Source organism: Salmo trutta, chromosome 18, assembly GCF_901001165.1.
Source record: "Salmo trutta chromosome 18, fSalTru1.1, whole genome shotgun sequence".
Taxonomy (NCBI): domain Eukaryota; kingdom Metazoa; phylum Chordata; class Actinopteri; order Salmoniformes; family Salmonidae; genus Salmo; species Salmo trutta.
This window is the reverse complement of record NC_042974.1, coordinates 19,889,168-19,907,643: the sequence shown is the minus strand read 5'-3', so window position 1 is coordinate 19,907,643 and position 18,476 is coordinate 19,889,168. Positions and strand designations below refer to the sequence as shown.

Sequence of the window (18,476 nt, the reverse complement as noted above, 5' to 3'; positions counted from 1 at the left end):
TCAGGGTGTGACAGGGGGTGTTTTTGTGTTTGTTCTATGTTTTCGCTTTCTATGTTGTAGTTCTAGTTTGTCTATTTCTAGGTTGGGGTTTATTGGGTTGACCTTCAATTGGAGACAGCTGGTCCTCGTTGCCTCTAATTGGAGGTCATATTTAGTAGGGGTGTTTCTGCATGTTGTTTGTGGGTGATTATCCTTTGAGTAGTGTGTTTTTTCCCCTCTCTGCGTCACGGTTTGTTGTTTTGGTATTTCAAGTTTTCTGTATTTGCATTACGTTTCACGAATATAATAAATATGTGGAACACAAACGCTGCATCTTGGTCCGCTCCTTATCACAACCGTGACAGTTATCCCTTTCATGCCCTGCCTCCAGTCCTCTTACCGATATCTGAACAAGAGAGCCTCATCGAAATTGCAACAAGCGGTTCTGTGAAAATGTAATTTAATCAGAAGCCACTGCCAGATTTCAAGAGCGGGCTGCGCTCAGAGTTTCTTGCCTTGGCATATTGCGCTGTTAAGACACTGATGCCCTTAGCAACCTCGTACCTATGTGAGAGTGGAAAGTAATACAGGCACAGACTGTGTGTGGAAAATGATTTAAGACTGAGACTCTGTCCAATACAACCCACCATTGCAGAGTTATGTGCATCCTTTCAAGCACACCATTCTCATTAACCTGTGGTGAGTTATTCACAATTTTTGATAAACAAATAAGGTTTAATTTATGGCTAAATAGAGCGCAAAGTTATTGATTATATTATTATTTGTGCCCTGGTCCTATAAGAGCTCTTTGTCATTTCCCACAAGCCGGGTTGTGACAAATACTCACACTCATTCTTATGCTTAATAAATGTATCGTAGAGTGTGTGTGTGGCAGGCTTACAATGATGGCAAAAACCAACATTTCAGAGTGCACTGACCCTGGTGCCAGAAGGTGTACGCAGCTGGAGGTGAATGTGTGAAGGGGTACGGGACTATAAAAGGTTTGGGAACCACTGCTGTAGAGGATTCGGTGTCCAGACCCTTCATAATCACACTTTGTGGTCTGTTTTAATACACTGTCCTCCTATACGGCCTGCAAAACGCTTCAGTCATTTCTTATAGTGCATTTATGTATGCATCCCTAAATCTGTGAGGAACCTGGAATTCACTCCATCAGTTGTCACTGATTAAATTAACCCTACCGAGATGCACCCTAAAAGGCTTTAAGTTCTCAGACTTTGGTCAATTCTATAGTGGGTGAAACAAATCTGAAGCCTAAACTAGAAATTACAAGTCCTTGCAATAAATGTGAAATATTTATTTTTATTTTGTATTGAACCTTTATTTAGGTTAAATAAAGTCCCATTGAGGTCAGGAGACCTATTTTACAAGCCAACAACATGACCCTCTTGGCCAGGTCTCCCTTGTAAAAGAGGTCTCCTGACATCAATGGGACTTTATTTAACCTAAATAAAGGTTAAATGCAAAATAAAAAACATTCCTTCACATTTTTCTCCCTTGCAAAATATATGTATTTTTCAATGGGATACACCAGATTAAATAAAGGATAAATAAATCAAGTATTATTTGGGTCTGATATATGAGGCAGGAGTCTGGTCCAGAGCAGAGAGCAGGTCCTGGTCCTCTCCATGCTGAGTCAGATGCCTTCCTGTGGTTGTGTTGCTGTCAGGAGCCTATTGTTACAGCTGACAGACATCTGACTGACAAATGCATTATTCTCTGCTGAGTTAAAATATGCTGCTGGAATACCTTCATCAGAGATGAGTATAACTGATTGTAATTGATTGGCTTATCTATCATCTTTGATGCAGGAATTAAAAGCAGTAATAATGATGGTGGAATTTCAGTCTCTTCTCTGACCTGAACGGGTTGCATCACTGCCTGGTATGGCAACTGTTCGGCCTCCGACCGCAAGGCACTACAGATGGTAGTGCGTACGGCCCAATACATCACCGGGGCCAAGCTTCCAGCCACCCAGGACCTCTATACCTGGCGGTGTCAGAGGAAGGTCCTAACAATTGTCAAAGACTCCAGCCATCCTAGTCATAGACTGTCCTCTCTGCTACCGCACGCCAACCGGTACACCCCCCCCCCACGCTGCTGCTACTCTCTATTATTATATATGCATAGTCAGTTTCACTTTACCTACATGTACATACTACCTCAATTACCTCGACACAGGTGCCCATGCACATTGACTCTGTACCGGTACCCCCTATATATTGCCCCGCTATTGTTATTTACTGCTGCTCTTTAATAATTTGTTATTCTTATCTCTTACCTCTTTTTCGTATTTTTGTTAAAACTACATTCTTGTTTAAGGGCTTGTAAGTATGCATTTCACTGTAAGGTCTACACCTGTTGTATTCGGAGCATGTGCCAAATAACATTTGATTTGATTTGTTTTGAACTCTGTCTGCGCTGTTTCTCTCTGCCGCTGGGTAGAAGTTAGCTCTTAGGCACAGATCTAGTACCATCTTTAATATCCTTCCCCAAATCCCTAACCATTAGGGATGGAAAACATAAAACTGACCTCTGATGAGTGTCCAGGTTTGACTTCATCCTGCTGGTTGTCTCTTAGTGTGAAGTGCCCCTGGTCCAGGACATCTCTCTCTCTTTCTGTATCTCAGCATAATGTTTTCATTACTGCAACAATAGAAGCCCATTAACATGGCTGTGTAGAACAGAGTAGAATGCCTGGCCTCTGTATTCATTCTGTCAGTTTGTGTTTCCGGCTGCGCTCCAGTTAATTTAATATAACAATGCTCCACAAACTGCTGCAGGACTTATTTTAGGTGGCAGAATTATCACAGATGCCATATGCACAGCGGGGATGTCAACAGCAACTTGACTTGTTTATGGCATATTAAAGCAGTGAATTATGAGTGCTATACAGAACTTATGATGATCGGAACCGTTATAAGACCGGAATCCTTTTTTTTAATGATTCAATTCCAAAACCACTGTATTCAATTTGGAGAGATTTAAATGGTTTGTCTGAATCTTTTGTGAGTTTTAGACCGTATGTCAATGTCAGCCACATGATATAATAAATGTTCCATTTTCGGAAGCAGTGTACATTTGTTATAATAAGTATTGTTATAATAAGTACACACAATATAACCATTGTTATAATAAGTTTACACAATATTATAATTTGCTGCCATGTCATTGCATTTTTCAAACGCATACATTTACGTATTACCATTGTATGATATGATTAATCAAGTCATCCTTGATTGGGCTTGATTGCATAATAGATATTCTGAACAATGTGTGCTACAATGACTGGAGTAATGCAAAAACACAAATAAACTTGCCTTTCCTTACTGTATAAATCTGGCCAGCATTTCAGTGTTACATGAGTTACATTGCTACTTATATTAGATTGGAAAACACAATCACTGGTCAAAAGTTTTGAATAGAAGCATCATAATTGTATCCACATTTTAGAGTATAATCATGTACACTCAACAAAATACATGCATGGCTCTTTGTTTCGTATGAGGTTTCACTTGTTTTGTTTACAAAGTGTAGAACAAAATAAGCTAGAGAGAATTCTTGCTCATACAAACACATTAACAATATAACTCAATTACTCAAAGATTCAATTAAATCGTCACTTTATTAATATATATGAACTATGCACAGCATGCAGTCAATTTCAGTGTGAAAGGCAAGAGAGAAAGAGAGAGAGAGAGAGATGAAAGAAGGATACAGGGGGAAATAGAGAGAGGGATAGAAAGGGAGATACAGAATGAGAGGAGAGAGAGGAATAGAGAGAGAGAATAAAAGTGTGAGTGCTCCATCCTGGCCTTCTGACATTATCTCCCTCCTCCATGTTACCAGGGTGTCTCCCTCATTATTAATTATTAACCCAGTACTTTGTGGTAATACACAATTCACCATCAATTATTAATGCTATTTTGTGTGTAGTTTGCTTAATTGTGTTATTGACTAACAAAAGTGATCAGACTAAGTTCTGGTCTCTGTGTGCTCTCTCTCGCTACGGTTAAATACTCTTAATCTGATCTGGGGAAAAAAATAAAATGAATAAATAAAATGATAAGTAAATTAATTAATCAACAATTGCTGATGAACCATGAAGGAGGCTCTGGGTGTTTAAAAAAGTGTTTTGTAAATATACATTTAGGCATTAATAATTAGCATGTATCATGTTCAATGGGTTATTGAAACCTGGCGATGCATCTCATGAGAGAGAGAGAGAGAGAGAGAGAGAGGGGGAGGCATGTGAGAGAGAGGGAGAGGTGGAGAAGGCTAGAGAGAGGCAGTAAGAGACAGAGACTGAGAGAGGGAGAGAGAGAGAGAGGGGGAGGCATGTGAGAGAGAGGGAGAGGTGGAGAAGGCTAGAGAGAGGCAGTAAGAGACAGAGAGTGAGAGAGGGAGAGAGAGAGAGAGAAAAGAAAAGCAGTGAGTGGCGTTGGCGTTCCTAAAAGTAAATAAATAATAAGAACAATGATCGCTCTCGTCTCTCTAGCTTTAAGGGAAGCTAATGAATAATGGATAGGAGCAGATGGCTGTGGCGGGAGGCAACAGGAGACAATACATCTTTAATTGTTTTAGACAACAGGACTAAAGTGATCTGGGTTCGGGTAACGCTAGTAACACTACAGAAGTGCTAACAGACTGAATAAATATTAGCAACAGCCCTGATTTCAACACAACTGTTGTATCATATCTATTAGCCAAGGGACAGCGAAGCAACATCAGCTTCAACTGATGTGAAATGTATATGTTGATTCATGTGCACTGTCCCTGTCAGTTAAACAAGATAAATAAATAATTAGTTGGAGTTCTCTCTGGTCACTAGCTTGAAAACCTGAACAATAATGACCATAGCTCCAGTGAAAACAATGGAATCGTCAATATTTCACATTGTGTTTTACATGTGGTTATAAGAATACAAACACAACATGTTACATTGTCTGGTGACGTTCTGTAACACAATACTCTAATAATACACAAGGAAGAGTGTGTAGCCAAGATGAGAGAGAAAGAGAAATGCCTCAGATTCACATCAGCCAGGTTCTCTGTTCACACACGCATACACACAAGCACACACACACAAACACACGCAAACACACACACAATGTATTCAAGTTATCCCTTACAAAGAGCCCATATAGAGTCCATTATAATGGTTCAGCAACAGCCCCACGGCATTCAGCAATATTCACCCACAATAAATAAATCACAATCAAATCAATATCTTGATAGTTAGATCCATATAGTATGATATCTGGGTACCCACTCCTCACCCTGTTCCAGTAGAAATAGGTCCATAGTTGTGCTTTAGGGGGAGTAGGGAGAAGGAAAGTGGTCATAACAACAGGCACAGTCACACTACAGGAGTTATAGTCCCAGTCCGTCAGTCTGTCTGTACATCCTCACTGTCCGTACGTCTGTTTCCTCTGGGCAGCGAACACAGACACACACACTCACTTTTTCTCCAGTGGTTCCTTGGGGCAGAGGGGGTGCATGTCAGACCCGCTACCCTGAGTCGGTGCCTTGGAGCCTGGGCTGAGAGTAAGTCCGCCCCCTGCTCCTCTCCGCACGGCTCCAGAAACACACGACACTGATCCAGATATGACTCCCAGGGCAGGGTCCATCCTGGGCCTTTTCAACCCATCCCCGGACACCCCAACCCTGGACAGGCCTCCTACTCCAGCGCCATGCCCATGGCCATTCCCCAGCAGGTTTGCTGACTGCAGGACGGCCTCAGAGTGCTCACGGGCCTTCATCCGCAGGGCTGCCACGCTGGCTGTACGGTTGCCCTGACAACCGTAGGGGGGCAAGAAGGACAGGCCCATGGGATCAGGAACACAGCAAGAGCACAGATCACCTCCTGGTTACACACACACACACACACACACACACACACACACACACACACACACACACACACACACACACACACACACACACACACAAATAAATAAACACACAGGCAGGGTCAGGAAATTGTTTTAGGGTTTCTTACAAATACAGTAAGGTATGTCTATCATTGCCACCACCACCATCATCATCATCACCATCACCTGCCTACTCCTCTCCTCTTACCATTAGTTGTGTTAACTGTTAAGGTTACTACAAGCTTCTCTCCGTCGATCTGGGGGGAAAAAAGTATTTGATCCCCTGCTAATTTTGTACGTTTGCCCACTTACTAAGAAATGATCAGTCTATAATTTTAATGGTAGGTTTATTTGAACAGTGAGAGACAGAATAACAACAAAAAAATCCAGAAAAACGCATGTCAAAAATGTTATTAAATGATTTACATTTTAATGAGGGAAATAAGTATTTGACCCCTCTGCAAAACATGACTTAGTACTTGGTGGCAAAACCCTTGTTGGCAATCACAGAGGTCAGACGTTTCTTGTAGTTGGCCACCAGGTTTGCACACATCTCAGGAGGGATTTTGTCCCACTCCTCTTTGCAGATCTTCTCCAAGTCATTAAGGTTTCGAGGCTGACGTTTGGCAACTCGAACCTTCAGCTCCCTCCACAGATTTTCTATGGGATTAAGGTCTGGAGACAGGCTAGGCCACTCCAGGACCTTAATGTGCTTCTTCTTGAGCCACTCCTTTGTTGCCTTGGCCATGTGTTTTGGGTCATTGTCATGCTGGAATACCCATCCACGACCCATTTTCAATGCCCTGGCTGAGGGAAGGAGGTTCTCACCCAAGATTTGATGGTACATGGCCCCGTCCATCGTCCCTTTGATGCGGTGAAGTTGTCCTGTCCCCTTAGCAGAAAAACACCCCCAAACCATAATGTTTCCACCTCCATGTTTGACGGTGGAGATGGTGTTCTTGGGGTCATAGGCAGCATTCCTCCTCCTCCAAACACGGCGAGTTGAGTTGATGCCAAAGAGCTCCATTTTGGTCTCATCTGACCACAACACTTTCACCAGTTGTCCTCTGAATCATTCAGATGTTCATTGGCAAACTTCAGACGGGCATGTATATATATTCTTGAGCAGGGGGACCTTGCGGGTGCTGCAAGATTTCAGTCCTTCACGGCGTAGTGTGTTACCAATTGTTTGCTTGGTGACTATGGTCCCAGCTGCCTTGAAATTATTGACAAGATCCTCCTGTGTAGTTCTGGGCTGATTCCTCACCATTGTCATGATCATTGCAACTCCACGAGGTGAGATCTTGCATGGAGCCCCAGGCCGAGGGATATTGACAGTTCTTTTGTGTTTCTTCCGTTTGCGAATATTCGCCCCAAATGTTGTCACCTTCTCACCAAGCTGCTTGGCGATGGTCTTGTAGCCCATTCCAGCCTTGTGTAGGTCTACAATCTTGTCCCTGACATCCTTGGAGAGCTCTTTGGTCTTGGCCATGGTGGAGAGTTTGGAATCTGATTGATTGCTTCTGTGGACAGGTGTCTTTTTTTAGTTAACAAGCTGTGGTTAGCAGCACTCCCTTTAAGAGTGTGCTCCTAATCTCAGCTCGTTACCTGTATAAAAGACACCTGGGAGCCAGAAATATTTCTGATTGAGAGGGGGTCAAATACTTTTTTCCCTCATTAAAATGCAAATCAATTTATAACATTTTTGACATTCGTTTTTCTGGATATTTTTGTTGTTATTCTGTCTCTTACTGTTCAAATAAACCTACCATTAAAATTATAGACTGATCCTTTCTTTATCTGTGGGCAATGGTAAAAAATCAGCAGGGGATCAAATACTTTTCCCCCCCACTGTATACACTATACATACAAAAATGTCGACACCCCTTCAGATTGGTGGATTCAGCTATTTCAACCACACCCGTTGCTGACAGGTGTATAAAATCTAGCACACAGCCATGTAATCTCCATAGACAAACATTGGCAGGAGAATGGTCTTACTTAATAGCTCAGTGACTTTCAAGGTGGCATTGTCATAGGATACCACCTTTCCAACAAGTCAGTGCGTCAAATTTCTGCCTAGCTAGAACTGCACCGGTCAACTGTAAGTGCTGTTATTGTGAAGCAGAAACGTCTAGGAGCAACAATGGCTCAGGCGCGAAGTGGTAGGCCACACAAGCTCAGAGAACGGGACCGCCGAGTGCTGAATCGCATAACGCGTAAAAAACACCTGTCCTCAGTTGCAACACTCACTACCGATTTCCAAACTGCCTCTGGAAGCAATGTCAGCACAATAACTGTTCGTCGGGAGCTTCATGAAATGGGTTTCTATGGCCGAGCAGCCTCACACAAGCCTAATATCACCATGCGCAATGACAAGCGTCGGCTTGATTGGTGTAAAGCTCGCCGCCATTGGACTCACGCTTCACCATCTGAATCTGGGTTTGGTGGATGCCAGGAGAACGCTACCTGCCAAATGCATAGTGCCAACTGTAAAGTTTGGTGGAGGAGGAATAATGGTCTGGAGCTGTTTTTCATGGTTCGGGCTAGGCCCCTTAGTTCTGGTAAAGGGAAATCTTAACGCTTCATCATACAATGACATTCTAGATGATTCTGTACTTCCAACTTCGTGGTCACAGTTTTGGGAAGGCCCTTTCCTGTTCCAGCATGACAATTCCCCCGTGCACAAAGCGAGGACCATACAGAAACGGTTTGTCGAGATTGATGTGGAAGAATTTGACTGGGCTGCACAGAGCCCTGACCTCAACACCATCAAACACCTTTGGGATGAATTGGAACTCTGACTGTGAGCCAGGCCTGATCGCCCAACATCAGTGCCCGACCTCACTAATGCTCTTGTGGCTGAATGGAAGCAAGTCCCTACAGCAATGTTCCAGCATCTAGTGAAAGCCTTCCCAGAAGAATGGAGGCTGTTATAGCAGCAAAGGGGGGACCAACTCCATATTAATGCCCATGATATTGGAATGAGATGTTCAACGAGCAGGTGTCCACATACCTTTGGTCATATATTGTATATTATATTGACGGTTTAGCGTAAAACATTATCCCAGTTTGATATGCTACTTGTGTATTCATTCCAGTATCGGCTCAAAATAGAGCGTCATCATGTTTAGTTCACAGAGAAAAAAGCACGTCTAGCTAGTTTCACAATAGCCTGGAATGACCAGTTATTACTTCTAAACAAAATAGCTGTGGATTCTTGTTGTTTGGTTTACTGTTTGAACAGTTGCTGAGATTACATTTGGTTATCAATGCAAAATACACTACTTTGATGAATAGCCTATATAGCCTATAGATCAGATCAAGGAATCAAGCGACAACACTGCACCCACAGCTGCGGAAGGAATGATATGGCACATCTCAAATTTCAGGTAGTACAAAAGTATGTTGAATGCCGCAGCATATATAAAAGCCACCCCTTTTGTGATGAAAAACAACATTGCAACACTGCGCTACGTTGTGAATCTTGCGTACCCTTCATTGTGGCAACATGCGACAGAGCCTGGGCATAGGTGGCTGAGTTCAGGAGGGTCCCTGGTAGACAGGATGGGAAGAACGGCCCACCAGGACCTACGGCTCGGTTTATACTGGGGGGAGAGAGAGGATTGAGGTTAGTTTAAAATGACTCAGAGCAGAGATAAGAGATTATGGTTATCCTGCAACTGAAGGAAAGTGAAGAGGAGTGAGGAGGAGAGAGGAGGGGAAGATGAGTGGGTTACCATTTGTGGTGAATTAATCACGTGTGGAAGGTCCGATGTAAACAACAAGCAAATAAATGTGATCTGCAATTTCAGCACCACGGACAGCTGCACACTCAGACACCTGTGATCTGTTGTTCAGCATCAAGTAACAGTGGACAGCTGCCATGAGGTTCAGCTGCAACATTACTGGCCACAGGGAGAGTGAGATTTCAGCACCATGGACAGTGGCTAAATCAGAATCCCCAAATTCAGGCATTCAATACCGCATGACAGTGTACAGTGTCAAGGTCACCAGCCACAGGTAAAAACTTGTAATGGGAGAAGAGGCCTAACTCTGAAGGGGAACACTCCCCAGAAACTCATCTCTGTCCCCATCTGTGTCCCCATCCCTGTTCTCTCACCTCTGCTGCATCTCCAGAGGTTCCTTCTGTTTCCTGCTCTGGTCCACAGGAGACTGGGAGTTCAGACTCCTGGACGGAGGAGTGCCTCCCTCGTTAATCTGCTCCTTACCTCCGTCGGGGTCTGTATTTCCTCTCTGCGTCTTCCTCCACTTGGCCCTACGATTCTGGAACCACACCTAGACAGGAGGAGAGGAGTAAAAAGCGAAATGTTGCTCTCTCCTTTGTGCAATTTAAAGTAGTCAAATGAATACCTGCTTTTGTATGTTGACGTGTTGCTTAGTCTCATCGAGATAAAATCTATTTTCAAAAGAGACACTGACCAACATCTTTATATTTATGCACCCAGGAGTGGATGGTATGATACAGTCGGTCAGAAAATTGACAGATTTCATGAATCATGTCTCTGCACCGCAATATGGTGATTTAACTATCTTATTATCCAATGTATAAAAAATGAATGTCATTTTTGGTTCATGATAATATAAAGGTATAGAAGTCCCTGTGTTTGTGTGCATGTGTGTGTGTGTGTGTGTGTGTTGGACTAAAGCTCTCTGTCTGAATGACTTTGCACTGCAACTTCTCCCAAACTTCACCCACCCATAGTCTCCAGCCCGCTACATACTGCCAACTACTATATCCTAATTGAATGAAGGTCATTTCCTATAACAACATTTAATTGAGCAATTTTTCATTATCATATATTAATGACTTCCCAATAACAGTCGGGCGCCTGAGTAAGAGAACTGTGATTAAGTCATTTATTCCCCTATTTAGTGATTGTTTGACAACATCAGATTTGATTAAGACTGCACTCGCGCACGCATTAATCATGATGTGTGTGAATGGAATGGGTTGGACGGGAGTGCGAATCAGAATGACTGCATGCAACCTGCACGCGGGACAGAACAGTCACTATTGTGTGACGAGCCGAGGTACAATGATGTCAGCATCCAAACAAAACGAATCGCATTCAGTCGATATAAAAGAAAAGGACAACAGTTTGGTTTAGTGACAGGACAACAATATGGCGGCTTGCTGTCATTGTGAGACTACTATCTCACCCCTGCACCTTACAGCACCTTACAGCTAAGAGTCGTGATCCCGTCCCTCTGAATGGCCGGTAATTGCTACATTAATCTCCATTTGGCTGCTGCTTTAAGGAGGGGGGAAATCCATTGACATGCACATAAAGACAAGCCATCCAACACTACAACAGAAAGGACATTTATTTTCTAATAATAATGTCCCTGTATGCTGCATCCGATTCATGTTCAGATTTAATAATAAGAATGCTGTAATCGGATTAGAACAGAATAATTTGTTTACAATCCCTAATTTACAGCTCGGGATTCTATTATGCAGCGCGCTGTCGGCTTTAAGCGATAGTAAGATGACCCAGGGGAAGCAAAGCCTAACTATTATATTTCCTACAATTAGATCTGCGCTCACAACAAACCCCAAAAGCAAATCAGGAATGCATGGAATTACATACAGGACACACTGAATTCAATTACATCTGAACAAGTTTATAACCACGCATATGTGGAGGGCAGGGGCAGAATATAAATGGACAAATTTTTAAATAATGTTAAGGTGTGTTTGTGTATGTGCGTGTGTGGGTGCGAGCGTGCACAAAAAATGCTGTCCTAAATGCTGTCTTAACATTTTTATCTACTGCTGTCTTTAAAAGCATCCCTTATGCTTCTTTTTTTCCGAGCCATGGAAATGGACACGCATGGATGATGTCTTTTTTGTTAGCCTTTGAGATGTCGACAAATTAGTGAAGAACATTATCGCTGGTTAATTATGAATGACCGTTTAATCAACTTAATCTAATATTCACCATTATGTTGATGTTATTAAAACATCTTAAATGTAACTAAATGTAATCGAAAATGTGATCTACTTAATCACCAAAAGTAATAATTTCTCATGAGAGGGCCATAAACAATAACTGGTAATGATGCATAGTCCAAGAAAGGTTAAAATCTCACCTTTCTGGTAAAAAATATTTATACATTGCCAGTGTGTAGTCACTTTTGAGGACACAAGCTCAAGTACACAGTACATATTTGATAAAAATATGAAAATATGAAATATTTTATATGATGTATTTCCTATTCAACAAAACTGTACGAATAAGACTTCAAATGACTTATTTCTGTTCTAAATATAATATAATACATTTCTAAAATGATTAACTATAAGATTTCACCTTCCATAAAACTGTAAAATACATATTTGTGTATTTAGTGTTAGAGAAAATGTCCATATTTTCTAAAGGTCTCTCTTGATCAAAACATCTTCCCCCATAGCTGTGAACATCTCACAGAGCTCTAGCTTGGCTTCCTAAACTCGGTAGGAACTCACCTTTCAGCTCATATTAATCTTGTCCATCTATGACAAACATAACGTGTATTTTGTTTCAAATCTATGTATTATTTTAGATTACTGGCTATAAATCGATCTCTGAATGTGCTACAGCAACGGAATCAGTCTCTTCCACTGCATTATGATGAAAGGTTTAGAGGCATATGTGTTGATAGTGGCTGTGACATAGGGTTCAGCCTGGAGTTGATGGACAGTCGGAAAAGCGAACTAAATGGTAGGAGGAACATCTCAGCTTCAAGTGGTGTCAGATTTCACATCCTGCTATACACCATATATATGTGTCTGTGAGAATCAGGGCTACTGCTCTATGCAAGCCATTCCAATCTATGGTGTCCACAGATTGCTTTATAAGTGAAAATGCCGGTCGGAACTGGTACCAGAACCATGCAGGTCCCCAAAACAGGGGACTTTAGATCGAAGTGGATAAATTATTAAAGTGCATCAAGTGAATGACAGTGCCTTGTGTGTGTGCTCACCTGGACACGCGCCTCAGTCAGGTTGATCTTCATGGCCAGTTCCTCACGTGTGAAAACATCAGGGTAGTGAGTCTGCGTGAACACAGCCTCCAAAGCCTCCAACTGAGAAAGGGGAAAATATAATATGCTGTTTTAAAGTTATGCTAGTTTATTATTCATATTCATAATACTACACACAATTGTATATTTTGGTGTGATGGTTTTTGAACGAAATCTACAAAATCTACAAAATGTCTGTTTTGGTAAGTAGTCTAGGCTACTTTTAGAGGATGACTAGCCGAACTAGGCAACAAAATGCTATTAACTAAAATAACTGCAAGCAATAAGGAAGAGATACATTTTATTTTTCTGGTGGAAATAATGTTAAGCATCATCATAATAATCATTAATCGTAAAATTAAATGGGTGTAGCCTAGCTAGCTTGACACATGATTTTGTTCACACTGGATTCAGTTCATTATAACCATGTAGTCTACAGAGTTCCATTTCTAAGCAGTCCAGAGTTTTATAATTGGTTGCTACCTGTTGCAGCGTAAATGTTGTTCTATTTCTCCGCTGTTTTCTCCGCAGAAAGCCGTCATCAAAATCACCTGCTGACGAATGGTTGGGAAACCCGTTGGTGTTCACTGGAAACATAACAACATCATCTAAGAAATGTTGCAATAAAAATACTTGCCGGTATAAATACATGTACTATATTTTCATTTGTTTGCACTTAAAACCCGACATGGAAACACTTTGCAACTTATTTTTACAACAAAAATAACAAACCTAAATAAACAAAATACTAATTAAGCAGTTGTTTATTTTTAGGATGTGAGTAAATAGGATGGCCCATTGAAACGAACTATGATCTAGTGTATTCATGTTATTAGAGCCATGAAAACATTGATGCCCGGTCTGAGAGGCAAGACACCAAAACATATGTGGCTGCAGACGGGACAACACACCTGCCTCAGCCCCGGGGCTATACACACACACACACACACACACACACACACACACACACACACATACACACACACACACACACACACACACACACACACACACACACACTTTATTTACCACAATGAAATTGTGATACAAATTAAAAAGTGATACAAATATGTTATTCAGATGATTGCAGAGTCATACAACTTAAACCACTCTTCTTGCAGCCTATTCAGGGGTAGCATTCGGCTACAGATATTTGAACTTGATTGCAAAGATAGAGAAGTTATAGACTGAAGTAGTTATAAGGCTGCTTTTTCCAGATAAAACCACTGTCAACACGTTCTAGCCTATCTATGGCGACTCAGCCAAAAGTTGCTGCATTTTAGGCTACGGTTTAGCCTACTTACGTGTATTAGTCCGACAACATTCTCCATCCAGCTGAGGGGGACAGTGGAAGTAAAACATTATGGTTTTCTAGGTGGCTTCGTTTATCTGTGGATCTGTGTGGACAAAAGCCCGATGTCACAGAGAAATCTGAAAATAAACCAAATCATTTCAGCTGCAGATCAGAGAATAGCGGGTCCGGATGTGTCCAAGTTGTCTGTATGGATATTTGACATCAGTCAAACTGCGTAATCAGTGAAATTATTATAGTGTTGATATTACAAATGACAAAGTAGATCAACTAAAGAAACTCTACAAAACTCCCCGCGCTTCACCCAAATAAACCAACTATAAAAGTAAGTAAACAAACCATGCCATTAGGCTATAAACATTGGAATAAAACATGACATAACAAGAAAGCCATGTGCTCACTCCAAAGTTATTTGCTGAGAATAATCCTCATCAATATAGTCCATTAGGATAAGATAGGGCAGCACTCACCAAATGTTTTAAAGAGACAAATCAGAAATAATGCCCAGTTGCCTCGCAATAAAAGTAATATAAATTATTGTAAATGATATACAAAAGATGTAGCCTATCTATAATAGAAAATGGTAGGTAGGCCTATCTGATAGATATCCCGCTGTCTGAGATACCTGCTGAGTATTTGTCTTGCGCTGGTCCAGGGAGCGAGGAGGAGAGGATGCTGAGAGGGCGCGATAAGTTTCCTGTTTGTCTCAGGAACCGGCAGTTCCAGTTCCAGTCACAGTCTCTCTCTCTTTTTCTCTCTTTCACTCTCTCTGTCCCACTATCTCTACAACCTCACTCTCGCTATTACTCACTCCCCTCTTTCCTCCTCAACATCCCTCTCTGAGTTCATCTTCCTTTTCCTTTTACTCTACCTCTCTCTCTCGCTCTCCCTCTCTCTCTGGGAGTGCCCAGATGTCTACAGTGTTTTGAGGCTTCTGCTCTTGCTGCCTTTAGAATCTCACGCCTAATTGGTTCTAATCGGATTACCGTGGCTTTGTCTTCTCACTGTGAGTGGGACCATCTCGGTGTGTGTGTGTGTGTGTGTGTGTGTGTGTGTGTGTGTGTGTGTGTGTGTGTGCACGCGTCAGGGGCCGACCCGGGTGGGAAACAACTCTCCCAGGTAGCCTATCTGAAAATTAAAATATTTTCCCCCTGCAGATTACTCTGCTGTTATGCCAGTGGTTATTCCCTGACTATAAACACACACATACACACAGCCGGCGCACTTCTTTATTTGGTAGCTTCTATGTTGGGTTTGAGATTGACTGCTCGTTAGGTGGGTTACCGGGTCCACTTTACAAGGGGCTGGCATATCACAACATTTACAACGGCCAGAATTTTGATTTTCTTCACAGCAAGGGGTCCCACGATTTATATAGCTTCCGCAGATAAACATATACCACAGGACCCTTTCAATTAGTTTTAAAGCGCATCTGGGACATCACGGAGCAGACGCCGGAGTCTCTATGGAGAGGCGAAATGAGGCTCCAATCTGCAGCTGAAATTTGGAAGAGGAGGGTGGGATTGGATCAACGCACATAAGATGCAGAGAAGCCTGTCTAATGGCGGGTAATTGGGTCTGTAATATCATTACAGTCGGGTAATGGCCAGTTACGGCCCGTGCGTTATTAAGAGCTTCCCTTGTGAACAGCATTTATGATATTAAAGGGGGATATAATGATATTTTGGTTATTAAATGCGTGTAATTAATTTATGCACTGCAGAAAATAAAGTTGTTATTACAACCGTGGTGAGATGCGAGGAGAAAATTGAAATCAAATAACTGTTGATACATTTATTCCAATAGTTGGTTTTTATGTTCTTACACTGACAGGAGTGTGTAACACTTTTAGAATAAATGGTTCTATATTTAAGTTTTTAATGAAAATATGTCAATCATATCATTATATGAACATATTGGTAATCCGTTGTATAAAAGGGATAATGCCCCATATATATCCTCAAACACCGGCTTCTTGGGCATTATCCCTTTTATACAACGGATTACCAATATGTTCATATAATGATATGATTGACATATTTTCATTAAAAACGTTATTTTGATGAATTTCTTCATACTATTTCATCCTTCCACAATTTATAGTCCCGAAACAAATCTAAGGTTGCTACCCAAGCCAGCTGGTCATTCGTTCTATTGGTTCGGTTGCCAGAGACGCGACCCAGTCGTTCAGTCTTTATGTTTTGTATCTATGGACGTGACCCAGTCGTTCGTTCTAAATGTTCCATTGCCATACTGGCTTGTGGTGGCTAATTTCCGCATTACCAAATGAGGAGTTACAAACACACACAGTCAGAGTTAAACTACATCTTTAATACTTAAGATACTCTTGCAAAAGTACTTGACCTTCAATAATGCACTCTCGAATGAACCATTGAACAAGGTGATTACAGAATTGCTACAGGGATCTTTTATAGCAACGATACACCCCCTTCAACGTACATTGACAGACCACAGATACTTAGTAACAGTTCACAAAGGTTAAGTTTTGTATGACAGATATCAATAAAGCACATCAGACAGTAACTGCTATGTCAACAGGATTAATGGTATAGCCCAGTATCTGGTCTCCTTAGAACCGTCCCTCCCTGGTACGGTATTGAACAGAACTATTTCATCCAATGGCATATATCAATTGTCAACTCTAGATACTCCCATCTCAAGCAAACCCCCTCTTGACCCCACTCCTTGACAGGCTCACTGGGGGGAGTGAGCCTCTAGGCCATATATTATCACAGGATAAGTGTGAGATCTAAGAGGACATACAAGGGTCCATTTACTGCCATAATCCTCCCCACAATAAAGAAAAGGAGGGAGTGACTTGCTCACAGACATTGTGGAGACAAGTCATTGGTTCCCCATTAATCACGCATCCCTTCACAGGGTTTAAGAAATAGGTAAAGACACATTCCCATGATGACAAGTCTGACCTCTCCCCTCTCTGGGCCCCAAGTGTCTGAGCCCCAGCTAAGGTAGACGTGCAACTGAAAAGACACCAGAGTCCAATGGACACTTTCTAATGACAAGTACCTCAAATAAGCATATTATACTAATAAAACATCTTAATGATCTATGTTACCCAACTAATTCTGATTCGTCCACGACAGGCTGGCAAGATTTTTATCCCTTGCTTGCTAGCTAGCCAACTACGGTTAATTTACAGTCACGTCAAACAGTGCAGAAAGAATAACAAAAGTAGATGCATTTGTTTAAGCTTTTTTCAGTGACATTTATTTGGATACATCCATAACAATGAGCTAATAAGGCATGATTTCTCCTGGCAGAGAAAATGTGCTCTCTTGGACACTGTTGTTCAGAGGAGCTAGCCAACAATGTTGCAAATGTTGGAGAGACAGACAGTAAGGTTTATACAAATCTCTGCTGTTGAAAACTAAATGTTAGTTAAAAAGAAATGTGAGATAATGTCTAGATGGTTTTTATAGTGGAGATCAAGTTTATAACTGATGGGCTGATGAGACAGTGCAGTCAGATGGAACAGGGAAAATAAGCATTTTAACGTCATAGATTTACAGTGAGGGAAAAAAGTATTTGATCCCCTGCTGATTTTGTACGTTTGCCCACTGACAAAGAAATGATCAGTCTATTATTTTAATGGTAGGTTTATTTGAACAGTGAGAGAGAATAACAACAAAAAAATCCTGAAAAACGCATGTCAAAAATTGTATAAATTGATTTGCATTTTAATGAGGGAAATAAGTATTTGGCCCCCTCTCAATTAGAAGGATTTCTAGCTCCCAGGTGTCTTTTATACAGGTAACGAGCTGAGATTAGGAGCACACTCTTAAAGGGAGAGCTCCTAATCTCAGTTTGTTACCAGTATAAAAGACACCTGTCCACAGAAGCAATCAATCAATCAGATTCCAAACTCTCCACCATGGCCAAGACCAAAGAGCTCTCCAAGGATGTCAGGGACAAGATTGTAGACCTACACAAGGCTGGAATGGGCTACAAGACCATCGCCAAGCAGCTTGGTGAGAAGGTGACAAGTTGGTGCGTTTATTTGCAAATGGAAGAAACACAAAAGAACTGTCAAACTCCCTCGGCCTGGGGCTCCATGCAAGATCTCACATCGTGGAGTTACAATGATCATGAGAACGGTGAGGAATCAGCCCAGAACTACATGGGAAAATCTTGTCAATGATCTCAAGGCAGCTGGGACCATAGTCACCAAGAAAACAATTGGTAACACACTACGCCGTGAAGGACTGAAATCCTGCTGCGCC

The 18,476-nt window shown here is 41.7% G+C and overlaps 1 protein-coding gene across 1 annotated transcript; it reads right to left on the bottom strand.

Moving 5' to 3' along the window:
• Positions 1-5,459: 5,459 nt before the first annotated feature.
• On the bottom strand, positions 5,460-14,293 carry LOC115153663 (dorsal root ganglia homeobox protein-like). Its single transcript, XM_029699287.1, has 6 exons — positions 14,207-14,293; positions 13,386-13,489; positions 12,864-12,965; positions 9,997-10,172; positions 9,369-9,481; positions 5,460-5,866 (listed from the first exon to the last, which is right to left on the bottom strand). The coding sequence occupies exons 1-6, from the start codon at positions 14,262-14,264 to the stop codon at positions 5,460-5,462; spliced, it is 960 nt and encodes a 319-aa protein (XP_029555147.1). The 5' UTR covers positions 14,265-14,293.
• Positions 14,294-18,476: the final 4,183 nt, after the last annotated feature.

What these genes read in the sequence shown, in the direction of transcription:
- LOC115153663 (XM_029699287.1), bottom strand. Translation starts at nt 14,264, where the DNA reads ATGTTTTACTTCCACTGTCCCCCTCAGCTGGATGGAGAATGTTGTCGG. An exon ending in CAACATTTACGCTGCAACAG is followed by an intron (nt 12,966 to 13,385) that starts GTAGCAACCAAT and finishes CCCCTTTCTCAG; the next exon opens with TTGGAGGCTTTGGAGGCTGT. An exon ending in TGACTGAGGCGCGTGTCCAG is followed by an intron (nt 10,173 to 12,863) that starts GTGAGCACACAC and finishes CCTCCTGTCTAG; the next exon opens with GTGTGGTTCCAGAATCGTAG.